Source organism: Sinocyclocheilus rhinocerous, unplaced genomic scaffold (genome assembly GCF_001515625.1).
Source record: "Sinocyclocheilus rhinocerous isolate Xijiao unplaced genomic scaffold, SAMN03320098_v1.1 scaffold2021, whole genome shotgun sequence".
NCBI classification, from domain to species: domain Eukaryota; kingdom Metazoa; phylum Chordata; class Actinopteri; order Cypriniformes; family Cyprinidae; genus Sinocyclocheilus; species Sinocyclocheilus rhinocerous.
This window is the reverse complement of record NW_015662687.1, coordinates 232,479-251,152: the sequence shown is the minus strand read 5'-3', so window position 1 is coordinate 251,152 and position 18,674 is coordinate 232,479. Positions and strand designations below refer to the sequence as shown.

Below are 18,674 nucleotides of genomic sequence, written 5' to 3'. Positions count from 1 at the left end.
ATTTTTTTGACGGTGCCTTTGTGTTTGCAACATCGCCCAAATTCATCACATTCGTATTCGCAGCCGAGGCCTCTTTAAATAGACACTGACACTACCTGTGTTTCAAACACTTTGTAGTGTCAGAATTTCACTTGAGCTTATATCCACAATGGCCTCATTCTCTCACGCAGAACAGACCAGGCTTGTGTTCAGAAGAGAGAGCGGATTCGCTCGCGCACAGACCCAAGCGGCACTGGGGAGACTGGCGTGCCGCCTGCCAGCCCGACCGTGCCAGTTAAACAGACTGGGCATGCTCTGTCCTTCAGATGACTTCCTCTTTGCCCATCGCTTGCACTGTGAAAATAAACAAGCAAACAACAGGCTGTGGGACGGCCCATCTGAAGAGTGCTGATAAATGCGCTAATGAGCTCATTAAATGGGTCAGCTTAACCTTTGGCTGTGGCCGTCCTGCCTTGGCTCTAATACACCTGACATATGAATTTATCAGCCTTGTGTCATTTTTCAACAGTTTACCACCAGCAGCGCTTGCCAGACAATCTGCTATTTGGAGAACAAAATGAACACGCCAGACTTTGATGCATTGGATGGACATTCGCACTCATAAAAATATTTTTGGTTTTGTTCAGTAGTGAATTTATTGAGAGTTGCACAAAGGGGTCCAATGTAGCGTTTCATAATGTCTGGTGGTTTAGACTTGTCAGGGTACTACAATGAAGGATAAATATACAGTGTGATTGTAGTGTGCAACATTTGGGTTATGGGAGTAAAAATCAAAATTTTTTTTTTTCAATTGAGAAATTCATTTCTAGCCAGAATGTGCAAACCTTTTAAAACACAATTACAAAAAGCTCTGGCCTGATATAGAAGCCACAATTTGATGTGTTTTCAACTTAATTAAAACAACAACAACAAAAATAGTTGAATAGTGTAATTTCTAGTGGAGAACTACATTACCCATAATCCTGAAGAGAGATCTACCAATCAGAGAAGTCACTGTTACCATGGAAACTCAGCACTGACCGCCCATTTCCGTGAATCTTATATACAGTATTTGTATACACTAATTTTTTAAAAATATATATTTTTTTTAATCATAATTCTCTTCTGCTCACCAAGCGGGCATTTACAGCATTTGATTTGAAAAATACAGTATAAACATTAAAAGTAAAATTACAACAGTTTCATAACAGTTAAAATAACTGTTTTCTATTTTAGTATATTTGAATATGGTGATTTGCTGCTCCACAAACATTTCTGAATATTATCAGTGTTGAAAACAATTGTGATACTTAATAATATTGTGGAAACTGTGATTCTTTCTTTTTTTTCAGGATTATTTGATCAATAGAAACAATCCTTTGAACATTATACATTTCTTTACTGTCATTTTTGGTCAATTTAATGCATCATTGCTGAAAAAAAATATTAATTTCTAAAAAAAAAAAAAAAAAAATTTCATTGGTAGTGTATATTAAGAATATTTTATAATAAACTTTAAATACATATTATTGTGTATTTTGAATCACTGACTTACAAAGTCTTATTATTGACAATAATTTAAGTACACATCCTTTCCTGATTTTCAAATAGGTTTATGTCCATTCAAAGTTTGTATTGTTGTAATTCCTGTCAGAACATGTAAAAAAAATAAAATAAAAAAATTCCAGAATCAAGGCCGTCAAAAAAGTGTACACTAACAGCTCTACTGAAATGAGTACGCAAAGGCAGATGATTAAAACAACCTGAGCAAACAGGGCGTGGAGTTAGCAGAACCTATACGTGTGTCTGCACAGGATCCCACTCCCAGAAATGAGAGAAAAGTCGCAGTGTTCTGCAGCAATTTCCTGCGCACTGCAGCCTGGCCTGCACTCTATCAAAGAGATCTGTCATCCTCCCTCCAACGCATTTCCTCACCACTGCTCATGTCACTATTATTAGCAAGCCTTTGAACCTCTCTGAGCTCCTTTCTCTTCCAGGTGGTCCAGGGTTTATTTTCATCCAAACTTAGTTTGTATGCAGTACATAAACACTCGCATACAAAGAAAGGGAAAATAGGGTGGACAGAGACACGGAATGAGAGGTAGACAGAGCGAAACTCACACTGGACAACTAGAGGAACAGTTCAAACAATAATAAAGATGTTGACATTGTTTACATCTTATGTCGTTCCAGACCTGTTTGAGTTTCTTTGTTCCATGGAACACAAAAGCAGACAGTTTTGGAGGATGTGCTGGTGTTTTTTCCATGCAATTGGATTGAATGGGAAATGGAGCCGTCAAGTTCAGGATAACCAAGTATCATGAAAGTTGTTCATATGACCCATGCAGAATATTTGAAGTCTTTTGAAATAATAAGTATGAGAAATAGACTGAAAGATGTGATTCACCGAAGCATCTTGACGTCTGCCTTAGCTTTTCTTGGTGAGTTCATGAAAGTTTATGAGAGAAGAGAATATGTGAATAAATCATTCAGACCACATTTATGAAACAAATCAATCAAATGATTGATGGATCAAATGATTCATTAAAAAAAAAAAAGTCTGTTTTGAACAATTTGTCCATGACTTGCATATTCTCACACTTTCACAAACTTGGATGTCAATTTAAGCAGTTAATAACAACTTAAGAGCTTGTAACACTCCAAAGAGAAAGGAAAAATTGAAATCGCATCATATGACCCCTTTAACATAAGTGCATAGTAGTTAAAGACTCCTTATATATAGTGGAACCATATTTTTGTTCTGAATTTTTCAGGATTATTTGATGAAAGAACAGCATTTATTTTAGACAGAAATCTTTTGTAACATTGTTTTGTAACACAGTCTTTACTGTCATCAACAAATTATTTATAAATTATGTTAAATAATAATGTAAAAAAAAAAATTTTAAAAAAACTTACCACCAGTGTTGGGTAAGTTACTTTAAAAAAAAGTAACTGATTACGAATTACTATTTACAACATCAATATTGTATTTAAATTACTTTTCTAATTACTCGGTCTGAAATGTAACTTAATTACTCAATAATACTTAATTACTTGTTATAGCACTTGTATATCATTGCTATTTTGATTGCTTCCATTGTCCTCATTTGTAACTCGCTTTGAATAAAAGCATCTGCTAAATGACTAAATGTTAATGTAAATGTAAATGTACTCAATAAGTAACTTAATTATTCGAATCATTAATTACTTCATAAAATCCCTATAAACATTGATGCATAGAAATAAAACTCTTAATTCTTTCAGTTTGAGTTAAACATGTAATAGTTTAGCCTTTTATCTTTAAATCAACTGTAATACTTAAGCATTTTAATTTTTTTTAAAAATGTAGGGGAGCGCGAGGCACAAAATAATGCGGGGTAAGTTGTAACACACGTGGTTTAAATATTTCCACACATGCTAGCATAACCAAATTTACAGCATTTACTACTTACCATATCAACATTATATAGAGAAAAAAAGTGCGCTAAAATTCAAAAGTCTTTTCGCTAAACATCGCTAAACATTTATTTTACCATAGTAAAATTATATTTCTGGTTTAAGTATATTTTTCATATCAGTTTTTATTACTCATTTAAAATTAGACAAATCTGCTATTATTTTAATCTCCAATCTGTTATTTATCAGTTTAGATTATTTTTTAATGCTTTATTACTTTAATACATTTTAAAGGGGTGGTTGATTGCGATTTCACTTTTTTAAAATGATTTTAGCAAATGGCTGCAATATAACAAAGAGTGAAACATTTAAGGGGGTCTGAATACTTTCCGTACCCACTGTATATATATATATATATATATATAACATTTATGTCCCCCTCACTTCTGAAATGATGGCTACGCCCCTGCTCTGAAACCCATGTGGATTTACACAATTTGAGAAAGCCAAAAAGTGTTACTTTGTGCCCCGCTGTCCCCTAACCTTCTTTGGTTAACAAATAGAATAACTCTGCAAAATATCTGAATAACAAAAAAAGCTTGAGAAAAGTAAAGTTTTAAGTAACTTTTATTAATGTGCCTTAGAAGAAAACATTACTGGTGTTCATGAGATAAAACAATGAAACTGACATATTTTAGGGTATGTCAGTGCAATTTTCTTTCAGTTAAAACAGCTCCGAAATTTATTTTAGTCTGGGACTAGGCTTTAGCCTTGTCTGTGAAACCAGGGGTACATGTATCAAGCTGTAAGCATTAAACTTGTCAAAGAAATTAGTACCATATTTCATACACACTGACACTGTACATGTATACAACATTAGCAGTCACTAATACTAATTTTGTCCACTCCTAACAAAAAAAATATATGATTTTGTACTCTCATTCATGCACATATGCTTTGTCTGTATTACCACACAGTTCATAAACAACATTCTGATATTTTATAAACTAAATTCTTATTGCTTAAAACACTATAGAAACATCGACATCTGATAGTAGATCGGTAAACACAGATCTAAACATTCCTAGACTGTAACATTCATAAAGCCGCGTCAGATCGCGCTGTTCTTCTGAGGTAAATTCCGGCTTATTCCTCAAGTCTTCTTCCAAAAACAATGAAAAGTAAATTAATCTTTATTTTTATTTTTATTTATTTTTTGTATCTGGGTGATGAGGGTGTGCAAGTATGGCTGCAGATAATGACGGGAAAGACTGTACCTCGCTTTAGTTTAATACGGATTACATAATCAGAGAATATTAGTTTTCGATTTGAATTGGTTCATTTAAAAGTAGACACTTCAGGTTTTCTATAGACATATTTCTCACGTCTGTGTGTCAAGTATTTGCTGAGTTTCGGTTCGTTTTTTTTTTGTGACGCGTTTCAGAAAGAAGTTCACGGAGAGCAGAAAGCGCACCCTGTTTGTTTTGTTTATTTTACAAAAGCAAAATTTTTTTTTCTTATTGTCACTGTGTACAAATGAAAGTAGATCCTTTATAGAGCCGATTGATTTTAGTCTTATCTGTATCTGAGTATTTTAAGTTCCCTTTCAGTCGGTCCCTCTCGACGTCACGTCGGATGACCGACGAAATTGGGATCTCGCTTAGAGAGACCAATCCACTTCGAGTGTAAACTAAATGAGCCAATGCACATTGGCATGCGATTATCGCTGAGCGGCCGGGTCACCGGGTCGGCTCCTCAGCGAAAACCTGAATATGCGGTGCATCTGCTGCCTACTTATACTCACGCTGTGATCAGCAGCAGCTGGATGCAATAATCGCATGCCAATGTGCATTGGCTCGTTTAGTTTACACTCGAAGTGGATTGGTCTCTCTAAGCGAGATCCCAATTTCGTCGGTCATCCGACGTGACGTCTCCGTTCCCTCCTTCAGGGAACGAGGGTTACCATACGTAACCGAGACGTTCTTTTCTCTCTTATCAGGAAAAACTGCAGGTGAACGCGCCGGCGCGCAGAGCGTTAAAGACGCTGCATTCAGATAGATGATAAATTTAGATTTCAAATTCAATATTGATTTTAGAACTGCTGAAATTATTTACAGTATGTAACGCAAATACTTTATTAGTAACTGTAATTAGATTACCTAAAAATGAACAGTAATCCCTTACTTTACTTTTTTCAGTGGATAAGTAATTTAATTATAGTAACACGTTACACCCAACACTGCTTACCACAAACATTTGAACAGTGATGGATAGATGGATAGATAGACAGACAGACATTTTCTGTGTTCACATAGCAAACAAAGTTGCTCCAAGGTTTAACTTTGTGGATGGAGAAACTGTCTTCACTTAGAACATGCTTTAGTGCTTTATTTGCAAGCCTCAAATCGAAGGTTTTCTCTCAGCCATGATTAGACCCAGACGCAGTCTGTGCTGATTCTGTGGAATGATTTTAAAGATGGTAAAATGTGTTAAACAGAGCTGAGAGGACTAGACTCTTTTTCACAGAAGGAACATGCGATGTGTAGAACTTGTGAATGATCAGCTTCCCAATTCTGCAGAAACCTACAGAACAAATTCCACATGGGCCAGACCATGGTTGACCAATGCAGCTCACTGTCTCCTCTCAGCCGCCATGTCTGATCTTCATTCCCTGGGATTAATAACCATATTCTCCACTCTCATTCTTAAGAGCAGCATCCATTATCAGAAGAGATAACTAATGCATAAATACACTTAGAGCCAGGCATAAATCCATAGCATATGAGGCTTTAAGAGATATTGCATCTTAAATTACCAATACAAGTGTCACCTAACATAAGTGTTACACTGATTTGTGGCATATGCTGGGGAGGGGAAGTCCAACATGTTATTAGTTAGATAAACCCAAATTTGGTGGGTTTTCCTGGTCTCTGACAGCTAACGTAAATGTATGTTTTCACCATTACAACTAGACCCCCCACTGCATCATTGTTCCCTACAAGAACCTCGAACCCACAAGAATGTTGGTAGCTGTCGCCTTCCCCTTCTATTAAACCTAAAGGATACATTGTGTCACATTTTACATTCATTAGCAGTGATCTTGCAGGGCCTGTTTGTACGCGCTCAATGGGGAGGCCCGCGCACAAGTGGGTTTATTTTTTAAAGGCCTTGCGTTTGGAGAATGTGGGGTAGGAATTGTGTGACTTGGCCAGGTTGCTAGTTGGCTTTGGCTCTACCTTGTTCTCTCTCAGTCTGCCTCCTTCATGAAGGTTGAGTGTAGAGTTACCCCAGCAGCCGAGCTGGGTAAATACAACACAGATCCTCAGAGAGAGAGGAATGAGGACAGGATCGATGAAGGTGGTGGTGTACCACAAACCAAGAGCAAAGATAGAATAAGAGGAGGAACTGGACAACTCATAGTAAAATAAATTACAAATTGTAACACTCAATATGGTGGTTTTAGGAATTCCTGCCTTTATAGTTAAAAGAGCCAACTGAATATTTGATTGAGTTGTTTTTATGTCTTAAAGGGATAGTTCACCCAAAATTTTACATTCTGCCATGTTACTCACCTGCATGTGGTTCCAAACATTCATTCATCTTTGAAACACAAATGAAGATATTTTTAATGAAACCTAAGAAATTTCTGTTCCTCCATTGAAAGTCCATGCAACCAGAATATTGAAGCTTCAAAAAGTTTGTAAAGACATCATGAAAGTAATCCATGCTGTATGAATCGAGCAGTTTAAACCAAGAGACATATCACTTTATATGATGAACAGATTTTCAGTTTATTCACATACACTAGAAGAACCACCAGAAGTGATTTCCTTCTTGGTTCCCCAAAGACAGTTTTTAAAAGTACCATTTTTTTCATAGTTTGAAGTAGGGCTGCACGATAAATCGAAATGGAATCGAGATCGCGATTCGACAGAAGCTGCGATTGTCATGCGTATCTTTCAGTGAAGCACGGTTCTGTGATCAGCAGTAAATCTCCATCCAAAGGCCAGAGGACGCTCTCGCGTTTGCGATTTTTTTTGCGTAACTTGTCAGTGAACTACGGCTATGTGCAGTAAATTCTGCTCCATCTGAAAGCACGTGATGATGATTTCCTGCTGATTACAGAACCGGCATTACTATCAAAATGCGCATAACAATCGCATTCGATTAATCGTGCAGCCCTAGTTTGAAGTACATTTTAAAAATCTAAAAGACCTCTCCACTACAAAGAACCTTTCGTGGAATGGAAAGAAATGTTCTTCATGGAACCATCAATACCAATAAAGAACCTTTATTTTTAAGAGTATAGAGCTCATCAAATATTGTAAACAGAAACTCAACTGTACAGTACTTGCTTGACATGCTGCTTATATTCACCTTCATTGTAAAGACTGCACTAGATTGGCAAATCTAACTATAATTTGCTCATAACGCTGTTTGAGGGGGTTGCCACATAGGGCCGGGGTCCCTTGTGCTGGTGGTACAGCTAGAGGCTGTGTCTAAATCAAATTAACGCTGGTGCTGTATAGTCAATTTCACTAACACAAACAAATCCTAAGGTCACCTCAGAGCTTGTTTCAAACTTTGAATTTCATTCATTAGATGCATGGCGCTCTCAGAAATCTCCCTTCATCCGCTCTGACACCTTACATATGGCCTGTTTTAAACGCCAATGCATACAGATTACATGATTTGGCATGTGGACATTAGAGTACATGTTTGTTATTCAACTAATAGTAGAAATATGTGTTTGGAAATTGTCACAGATGGCAAAATGTTTCCTTGACAGATGGATTTTGTGTGTTTACAGGGTGGCAAGATTCCGATCCGATGGACCGCGCCAGAGGCCATCGCCTATCGCAAGTTCACCTCGGCCAGTGACGTATGGAGCTATGGGATTGTGTTATGGGAGGTCATGTCTTACGGAGAAAGACCTTATTGGGAGATGTCCAATCAGGATGTGAGTAGGGCGGCTGTCAGAGCAATCCAGCATCTTCCCTGCCAAAATAGATCAGTGTTACATATGTTCGATTTGATTTGAAGGCACTTTAAAAATGTGCCTTTTGTATTCCACAGAAAAAAATAAATACATCTTAAGGGGCCATTCACACAGAATGCATTTCTCCATTCCACTGCGCTCATGTCTTACATCTTTTGCAGTGTCTTGCACATGACACAGCGTTCTAAAAACGCAGCATTATAAAGAGTTTAAAAAGTTCAACATTTAAAGGGGTCATAGGATGCCCCTTTTCCACAAGTTGATATGATTCTTTGGGGTCTTAATGAAAAGTCTGTAACATAGTTTGGTTAAAATTTCTCAATGGTAGTGTAAAAAACACCTTTTTTACCCTGTCAAAAACAGCTCTTTTCAGAGCAAGCCGTTTTTGTAGCATTTTCCTTTAAATGTTAATGAGCTCTGCTGACCCCGCCCCTTTCTTCCGAGTTGCTCTCAGAGAGAGCACTTTTACTTTACTTTTACTTTACTCAGTTCAAACAACTTGTAAAAGTGCATGTAGCATCCTATGACCTCTTTAAAAAATGTCGACACCTTGCGTTTTTTTTTTTTTCCATTCCCCTGCCCACTTCTCACATTTTTCAAGGCTCTAAGAGGCCATTGACCCAGAACACATTTTTTGCATTTAAAAATGCAAGATGCAAGTCAGTAGAATGAAAAAACAATCACGGTTTAGAGACATGAAACTTCTGTAACTTCTTTTTCTTGAGTGCCAAAGTTTTCAGAACCTCATGTCATGCGTAGACGCTGCAAAACTTGCAGGATGCAAGCTTAGCGGTACAAAACGTTTGTCTAGCATGTTTACATATAAAACAATGGAAAAACAGCACAGTGGAACACACAAACATGTTCTTTGTGAATGACCCTTAAGGGGCTGTTCACACAGAACGCGTTTTTGCTTTGAAAAATGTGAGACTGCGCAGTGGAATGGGGAAAAAATGCAAGGTCTTGTTTTTTAAAAGTTGTTTTAAAAAATTAGTTTAAATTAAGCAGAGTGTTTTCAGAAAGCTATGTCATGTGCGAGACACTGCAAAAGACACGCGACACAAGCACAACAGTCAAACATGTTCATCTCGCGCGTTTACATAGAAAAACAATGGAAAAGTAGCACTGTGGAATCAAAAAACACATTCTGTGTGAACGGAATAACATGGAAGTGAGTAAATTGTCCTTTCTGGGCAAACAATATAATTCAACTAGAAAAATGTTTCATGATCAACCAGCTACCAGGCTAGTTTTGCATAGTTAGACCATTCATGATACTCTTAATGAAAAATTTTTGCTAGCTAAAGCTAGTTTCACAAAGACAGCTAACTGAACACAATGAGTACCCAACAGTGAAAATTCACAGGCCGAGAGAAACTATTATTCTATAGGTCTTACATAAAGATAAGAAAAAGAGCCATGTGTGGAATTGTGGTAAATGTGTAGTGGTTTGTTATGAAATATTGTGTTGATATTGTTATTAGTTCTTTAGCGCTGACTCTGAGCAGTGGCCTCGTTGCTGCAGTTCAGTAACTTCACCCTGAGCAAATAAGGCCCTGAGAGTTTATTTGAATTGGTTTATGGCAGTGCTGATTATCGAGTGATGAAAAGAAAAAGGGAGTAACAGTTCTGGAGCACTTATGAGGCAACTGATTTTGTGTTGTTGTATGGACGAAAGAGCTTTATTTTTATTTTATCCTACTGGATGGTCACAGTTGGCAGGCGAGAAAGAAATATGTCCTGAGGAGCTCAAAGGACAGGAAATTGAAGAAAAGTCTTGCAGTGCTTCATCTTTTAAAGGAATAGTTCACCCAAAAATGGAAATTTTGACAGAATTTGCTCACCCATATGTTGTTCCGATCTTTTATTACTGTATATCATTTATTTTCTGAAACACAAAAGGAGATGTTAAGGTGCGGTCACATTTACCATTGTTCGACAAGTTTTCACAGGCGAAATCTGGCCATTTCAATAGGAATTAATGAGTGAGGGTGAAAAATTTCCCCACACAGAAAAATGTCCACGTTTCGCAACAGGTTCTAGATGAAAACTGCTTGGTTTGAAAGTGACCTCTGTGTGAGTTGTGCTTCATACATCGTTACAGCATTTGACAAAGGACAATGAAACTTTTTTGCCTGCAAAATTTTGCTAATGTGTCCACACCTTCAGACAGAATGGCAGAACTTCATCTTGACAATATTTTCTTGTGTGCCTCAGGTGATAAAAGCGGTAGATGAGGGCTATCGTCTTCCCCCACCCATGGAATGCCCTGCCACACTTTACCAGCTGATGCTAGACTGCTGGCAGAAGGACAGAAACAACCGGCCGAAATTTGAGCAGATTGTCAGCATCCTGGACAAGCTCATCCGCAACCCCAGCAGTCTCAAAATCACGGCCAGCACTGCTTCCAGGTACGTCACCCAGGAGCACTGGCTCTGGACCGAGCCCTAGATACTTGTTCTGATCCCAAATTGCCTTCTGCTCTTGTCTGCTTCATGTCACGTTCAGATCATCTTCTCATGCTCCCTAATGAGAGGAAGTACTCTCTCTTCCTCCTGAACTCTAATTTGTATCTTAAACTCAGGTCTAGATTCATCGCAACCTCTTACAGCTGGTCACACACAGTTATGACTGAGATGTACATGAGACCACAACATTTTCTGCAGATTATTTTTCTATACAAGATCAGTTTATTTTTGGAGCCAGTTTGCAGAAACAGTCCTCAGACAGGTGGTGTTTGTGATAAACGTTTGCTGACATCCTGTTTCTTCAGTATCCAGGATGTAGTACTAATGTTATTCAAAGTATTATACACAACGTGGTCAAAAGTTAACACCCCCTTCTGGTTAACGGGTTTGGCAAGACCCCTTGATTCCAGTGAAATCTCACGCATTACATTCTAGATTTGTGTACTTTGCGGTAACAGTTTGGGAAAGGTCCTTTTTCCTGTTCCAGCATGACAGTACCCTTGTGCGAGGTCTATTCTGAAATGGTTTGACACTTTCTGGTGTGGAAGAACTGGACTATCCTGCACAAAGTCCAGACTTGAACCCCATTGAACACCTTTGGGATGAATGCACTTTTGACCATATTTTTATTTGTATTATAAGGCTTTTATGCATCCTGATGTTACCAGACTGCACATTCATCTTTCCAAATTAGATTTTAGAACAGGGTGCTCTTCAGGGAGTCTGCGACCCCAAGGAAGTATGTGGCAGTACTTCACAGTGTCTGGCAATTACTATTTAATCTCAAAATAATTTGTGTGGAAAAAAATCTCTATCCTACACTATTTTCCTCCATTGCAATAGGACTCAATTCACTAGAGGGTTCATCCGGTAAGCGCTGCCCCGTGCAGTATGGACGTAATTGGTATAACCAGTAGCTTTAATATTATGAAGTATGTAACAGTGACTAATGGTTTCTTAAGAAAGTGAAAATGGGTCCCAGGGAGTTAGCATGTAATTTTCCTGATTGGCTTTTAACATGGCCGATCAGGGGACCAGCACTGGGCCCAGGTGATTTATGGCTCTCCGGGCGAGACACACTCTGAGGTTCCGCTGCCGCTGATCTGCAGGCACAGCTGTGTCCAAGCCCTTGCACCTCATTTATCTACATGCCCTGCATGCTAATGGCGCGGTACTCCAGCCATTCTCATGGATGGACCCTAGGCCTAAAGGCCAGACCCAGAGAGATGGCGTGCACATGCTCGGAAGTAAAATGTCGGCACTCTCAGGACAAGAGTAGGGGCGCGATCCCAGAGCCTCCTCGCAGCAAGAGATGCATTCTTGTCCGTGACAAAGCTACGCAGATGTTTCTCCGTGAGGAACATCCTCCCTCCTTTCACATCCCTAGAGAACTTTAAAAACATGATACTAAGCAGCCTCGGTTATTTAGAGGTCACTACACCAGAGGGGAGAGAGGAAAGCAAAAGAGTAGAGAGGGAACCAGCAGAGAGGCCGAGTGTTTACCTCTCTTCTTCCTCTCCCTCTGGCCTGTTGTGCTCCTGTCGACTGACGCCTCAGATCTCTGACGCCAGCAGCTGATGCAGTCAAATGCGGCGTGTATACACCAGAGTTTAAGCTATCACTTCCATACCCAACAACAAAGATTTTTCAAAGGTTTTTTTTCACCTTGTAAGTTTTAGTAAGAATGGAGCTACACATCACAACAAACAAAAGAGGACTGGACACCTCTTGGTTTTCCTTTCTGCTTTTCTTCCCCATGTTGACCATTATAATTACAGATACAAATTATTTATCATATTAGTACATTACACAGACATTATTTAAGTAGTCCTGTCAGTCGGTTAATGTATTTAGTTATGAGTCATATTTTTTTCAGCATTAAACATGGTAATAAACGTGTCAGTTCATTTTTAATGAAAGAATAATAAATAATAAAACCACAGATAATTATTAGGTTCTGCGGTTTGTGTGGGTGACGATTATAGCATAAATGTATGCTATTAAAAAAAAACACCAAAACAACTTTTCCCACATTTTGTGGACATAATTGGCTGTGATAAATTCCAGTCAGCACTGAAGATTCTGATATTTTTTTTCATATATGTGTGTGTGAGCCTAGTGAACCAAACTGAGATACCATTTTGAAGGCTCAGGAAACCTTTGCAGGTGTTTTGAGTTGATTAGCTGATTGGCATGTCACCATATTCTAATTTGTTGAATTGGTGGGTTTTTGTTAAATGTGAGCCAAAATCATCACAATTAAAAGAACCAAAGACTTAAACTACTTCAGTCTGTGTGCATTGAATTTATTTAATACCCGAGTTTCATAATTTGAGTTGAATTACTGAAATAAATTAACTTTTCCACGACATTCTGATTTATTGAGATGCACCTGTATATATATATATATAGTTCAAAATTTTGTTTTCACTGATGCTTTGAATTTAAAAAAAATGTTCATTGTGTTCTTCTGTTTTGTTTAGGGATTTAGTTTTTTGTTTTGATTTGTGTTCTTGATTTGTTTTAGATTTTTTGTTTGTTTTGATTAGTGATTTTATTTTTTTATTTTTTTATTTTTTTTATTTTTATTTTTTTTCTTGGGTTTTGTTTTCTTTTGTTTTGGTTTTGGTTTGGTTTGGTGACTGCTGTACATTTAAGACTAAATGTGAACGCCCTCTTTGCACTAAAAATCACATACAGCACTGCTGCACATAGTTACAAGCTGCATGTTTGATGTTAAGTCCAGTGTTATCTTCCCTGTCACATCCTTAAATAAGTATTTTTCCAAAGCTGCATCACATTTAGAAAGGTTCACAAAACAACTGGCACATAAATGTGCTGCTCAAACTGTGAAGTTTGGACTAAAACGGTCAGAGACATTGTTAAAAATAAACTTCAACCTCTCTATCCTTACATTAGGAAAGGATTTCTAAATATCCTGAGTGCATCGGTGCAGTACTTGCAGACAGGTCTATTCAATGAGCTGTGTCAGCACTTACTGATCCTCTTTGCCAAGTAACTTGGATCCATTCAGCATTCTTTTCCAGTCAACTCAGCGTACATTATTCTTTTATTTTCATCACACAGTAATGGAACACTGGGAACATGTGGGTCTGAGTGGACTTCCTGCTATCTTAATTTGTTTATTTACATTAATATAAATAGCAGTCCCCAAAGGGATTGTAATCTCATTTCCATATGTTCCCCTGGTTCTAATCAGCAGCTATTGGACCTAAATTTTTCACAATGTGATCTGGAATTGCTTTCATAATGTTGTTTTTAGAGGACCTCCAAATGTGATTATGTAATAAAATATCCACATCTGCCCATAAAAGGATTACACGTTTCCATACTGTATTTGCCAGAAACATGTTAAAAGTTTGTTCATTTAATTGAGTAGCTAATTACACTTCAAAGGCTGTATTTTTGTGTAGGTTTATAAAGGCATTGGTTAATGAGTTAGCCTTTTACCCACTAAATAATGGAAACTAGCATTGGAATGTGAACAATGGGAAGTCATCAGAAACAGAGATGTCTGTGTATTCGAATAAACATTCCTAAATGTATTGCTTTCTTCCTGGGGAATGCTTGCCATAACACAGATGGAGAGAATCAGTCCCACTTCTCTGCAGGTATTTCCATATGGAGACCTTGCATATCAGGCTTGAAGGCCTTTGTGTTTAGCCTCTGCTTGCACTTTTATAAGCTTGTTTTCGCCATAAATGACATTTGTGAAACGTGGTGGGAATTGCAGACGACCACAACTTCAGTGTTGTATTTTTTCAGTGTCAGCAAGCTAGAGGAACAGTCACGGGGTGTGTTCTCATGAAAAGCTGTTGTGTATTGGTTCTACAAGGGAATACTGCAAATGAAAGTTATTTGTGCTTCATAAGTGTGAAGTTTGTCATTTATGTTGGGCTGCACAAACTAATACTTTAATATTCACAATACATCTAAAAGCGCTACGTGTGTTTTTCATCTCTTCCCAGACCGGTGAATCTGCTTCTGGACAGGACCAGCACTGACATCACTTCCTTTCACACAATGGGTGATTGGCTGGAGAGCGCCAGGACGTTGCCCTGTAAAGATGCATTCAGTGGGGTCAGCTACAGCTCCTGTGATACACTGGCCAAAACCTCAGCAGAGTAAGAGCCTTTCACTTTTTTGTATTATAAAACTAAAATCTAAACTACTGTTCAAATGTTTGGAAGAATTACTTTTTTCTTTTAATGTTTCCGAAAGAAATCTCGGTTACACTTTATTTTAAGGTGTCCTTGTTACAGTGTAATTATACATTTAAGTACTGAGTAATATTAATTAATGCTGCATTTTTATTTGATTAAGAATACAGTTGAAACAGTCATTTTGTGAATATATTATTACAATAAAAAACAACTGTTTTCTATATTCATATATTTTAAAATGCAATTTATTGCTGTGATGCAAAGTTGAATTTTCATCAGTCATTACTCCAGTCTTTAGTGTCAGAAATCATTCTAATATGATGATTTGGTACTCAGCTATTATTAATGATTCTTAATATTATTGTTGAAAACCGTTTTTGCTGCTTAATATTTTTGTGAAAATCATTATATATATGTTTTTCAGGATTCCTTTATGAATGGAAAATTCAAAAGAACAGCATTTATTTGAAACATAATTTTTTTTGTAATATCATTAATGTCTTTAACTGCCACTTTTGATCAATTTAATGCATCCTTCAAATATATTAGAAAACAATTATTTTAAATTGTAATAATATTTCACAATATTATATTATGCAATATTATGTTTTGCTGTACTTTTGATCAAATATGTGCAGCCTTGGTGTGCATTCTTTCAACAACATTAAAAAAAACTTTTTGAATAGTAGTTTATTTGTGTGAACACTCATAAGTACAAACATACTTTTATTTATACTGTATATATCATCAGATTTGCAAAACAGTTAGACATAAAAATTCTCTTTTTTTTCCTTCAGTTTTGATCTTTTTAAAAGCACTTTATTTGGTTTGAGAGGCAAAAAGTAAGGGGTTGCCCCTTTTTTGTTCATTCTTCTATTATAAGTGTTGATCCCTGTGCTGAAGGGTTGCATTCTGTACTTTTAAGTCCAAGGCAAAAGACAAGCAATATAATTTAAGGTTGTTGGCATAAAACAGTTTAAAACTGATGCAGAAGACGATGACAAATTTATTTACAGATCAGTTTCCAGTAAACGAAGCCCAGATTTGATGGATTTGAAATCCTTTAAAGGTGGCCATTACATTTGTTATTAATCTCCAGTGACAGTGGTTTAGTAATGTTTTCTTCTGTTGTAATCCAATAAATGGAAGAGAGGGGGGAAAAGAACTCTTGCCAAAAATAAAAGTGCTGTCCTCCCATAATCCCCAGTCTTGGAAGCAATCTAAAGGGTTGAGTTGAGCACATTCCCCCAAAGTCAAACAAATATCTAATAATAAAGACCCTGTTCTGCTCCTCAGTGTGGATCTGCATTTATGGGAAATGCTTTGTAGATGTTGATTAGGAACCTTGCATTGCCTGGTCAGCATCTCCTGAGTCCACTTTTTGATTCAAATTACGAGGTATTTGACAATGTAAATAATTTGACATTCATAACTTCTGAATGATCAAAGGGCCAGTCTGGGGACAGTGGCAGTACTGTGCTGCACATTACCATCAGGACTAAACATCTAAACACTAAGCAGTCTGTAATTAAGGCTGCTTGTGGTTATATTTTGTTCAGATGTCAGCGTAAATAATCACATGCAAATAGCGGCCCTCATTCATGACCCAGATTGGGTTATTTAACATGCAGTTTGTCTCCCAGTGTTTGGCCTTCTGTAGTGAGTGGACACCACCACTCTTTTGACGCTTTTCCACTGCATGGTACGGCACGGTACGGCTCGGTACGGTTCACTTTTTGGGGGTTTTCCACTGGCTACAGTACCTGGTACCTGGTACTTTTTTTAGTACCACCTCGGTTGGGGTTCCAAGTGAACCGTACCGTTACCAAAACGTGACGTGTAAACTCTGCTGATCACTGATTGGCCGGAGAGAATCGTCACTACCTGTGTCTCTGAACTTGCGACACAAACACAAAAGAAGCGCTAGATTTAAATCAGCACAGCCAGCGAAGGATCGAACGCAACTGTTTTGAACGAGCGCACCTTTTTTAACAACCAAAAAGTTTTGTTGTCTGTTGTGGAAGAACAGACGTTCCTCTCGTTGATAGCAGAGGAGCGGATCCAGCGAGAGCTTGATGGGGCGACGCGGAATGAAAACGTTTTTTTTTAGGAGTCGTGGTGTAGAGGTGGCGCAACTATAACGACATGTGAATAATCCCGCCCACTCTAAAGCGGTACTGAACTGCAGTGGAAACGCAAACCGTGCCGAGCCGAACCGTGTCGTGCCGTACTGAGCCGTGCCGAGCCGAGTCGTACCACGCAGTGGAAAAGCGCCATTTGACCCACCACAGAATTAAATTAAAATATTTGTGAATTTTAAGAATAAATATGTTGAGTTTGTGCTTTAACTGCTGAAAAGACCAATATCTCATTATACTGTATGTTGGGTTCTGGATGCTGCTTATGCTTAACAACTGTACTAACCTTCTGCTACCTCACTAGCTTAACCAGCAAAACCACCAACCAGATTCACCAGTGAGAGCATGCAAGATCAATCAGCTTCAATAAGTTTTGATGGTAAACAGCACCCATCAACTAAGCCAACATCAACCCATTACTAACCAGCCAAAGTGAAACCACACCGCTATAAACCACTACTAACCAGGCTAAAACCAGCACCAAATCAGTCCTAGACAGTATAAAGTATATCAGCATCAAACCAGCATTCAATAACATAAACCAGAACCAAAGTAAAAGCACACCAACATTAACCACCACTAATCAGTAATAACCAGCGACAATTCAACACTAACAAGCATAAAAACCACAAAAAGTCAACACAGACCAGCATTACACCAGCATGGGAATTTGTATTGGTCTTTTCAGCAGTACTGCACCAATTTGAGAGACCTAGACAAATCTGTAGTCATAAAGATCGAAGTCTGCAGCCTGAAAATTGCTTCATAATATTGTTCAAACTTAAATAAGCCATGTAAGCTATTGCAGTTTAATGGGTCTACCGGGAAGATGAAGAATCGCAAGAGAGAGGTCATTATTGATGATTCAGTCACTTATCACTTTACCTTGGTTGTGTGCCTCTGTTTTTTGTTGTTGATGAAGCTATAGTAAGTTTACCAGATGTTTGGCCTCTTATTGCAATTTCATGGTAAACTGTGCAGAACGTTAGGCTCTTTAATCTATCATTGAAGGCTTTACCTTATTTAGCACAAGTCACATTAGATTGTAGACAAATCTGAATTGATACAGCAGGCAGCGTTCAGTGGTTATACCTTCTTGTGTCTTTTTGAGTTATTTCTGCAAAACAACATATTTTGTTCAAAAAATTTAAGTTAATAGAACTCAAGTGGCATTTTTTCATAGTAGTAAATAAGTTGTAAATTGCTATTTAAGACAAAGCTCCACTGAGGGATTCCTTACAAAAAAAGATTTTTTTTCAAGTGTGCTACTAGAATACTTGAAAAAAATAAACTAAAAAAAGAGTGTCTACTTTGTCTACTTCTATGTACTTATCAAATATACTTAACAAATGTATACTTAAGTATAATTGGTTTATACTGAGAAGTAAACATAAGAGTCAAAGTATATTTGGCCTATACTTGTGACTAATCTTTATAATTTAGTATTCTAAGTATGCTTGGCTTGTAGTTATGTTTTGATAGAGTGGAAAATAAAAAGATTAATTCC

General features: G+C 37.5%; 1 protein-coding gene across 1 annotated transcript in view; it reads left to right on the top strand.

Moving 5' to 3' along the window:
• The first annotated feature begins 148 nt into the window (after window positions 1-148).
• The window catches only part of LOC107728234 (ephrin type-A receptor 3-like), a 26,082-nt gene continuing 7,556 nt past the window's right edge, over window positions 149-18,674 (top strand). Inside the window, exons 1-5 of the mRNA XM_016538335.1 lie at window positions 149-349; window positions 6,630-6,797; window positions 8,189-8,338; window positions 10,595-10,788; window positions 14,835-14,990. Coding sequence (XP_016393821.1) covers window positions 149-349; window positions 6,630-6,797; window positions 8,189-8,338; window positions 10,595-10,788; window positions 14,835-14,990 — 869 coding nt within the window. The remainder of the gene's footprint in view (window positions 350-6,629; window positions 6,798-8,188; window positions 8,339-10,594; window positions 10,789-14,834; window positions 14,991-18,674) is intronic.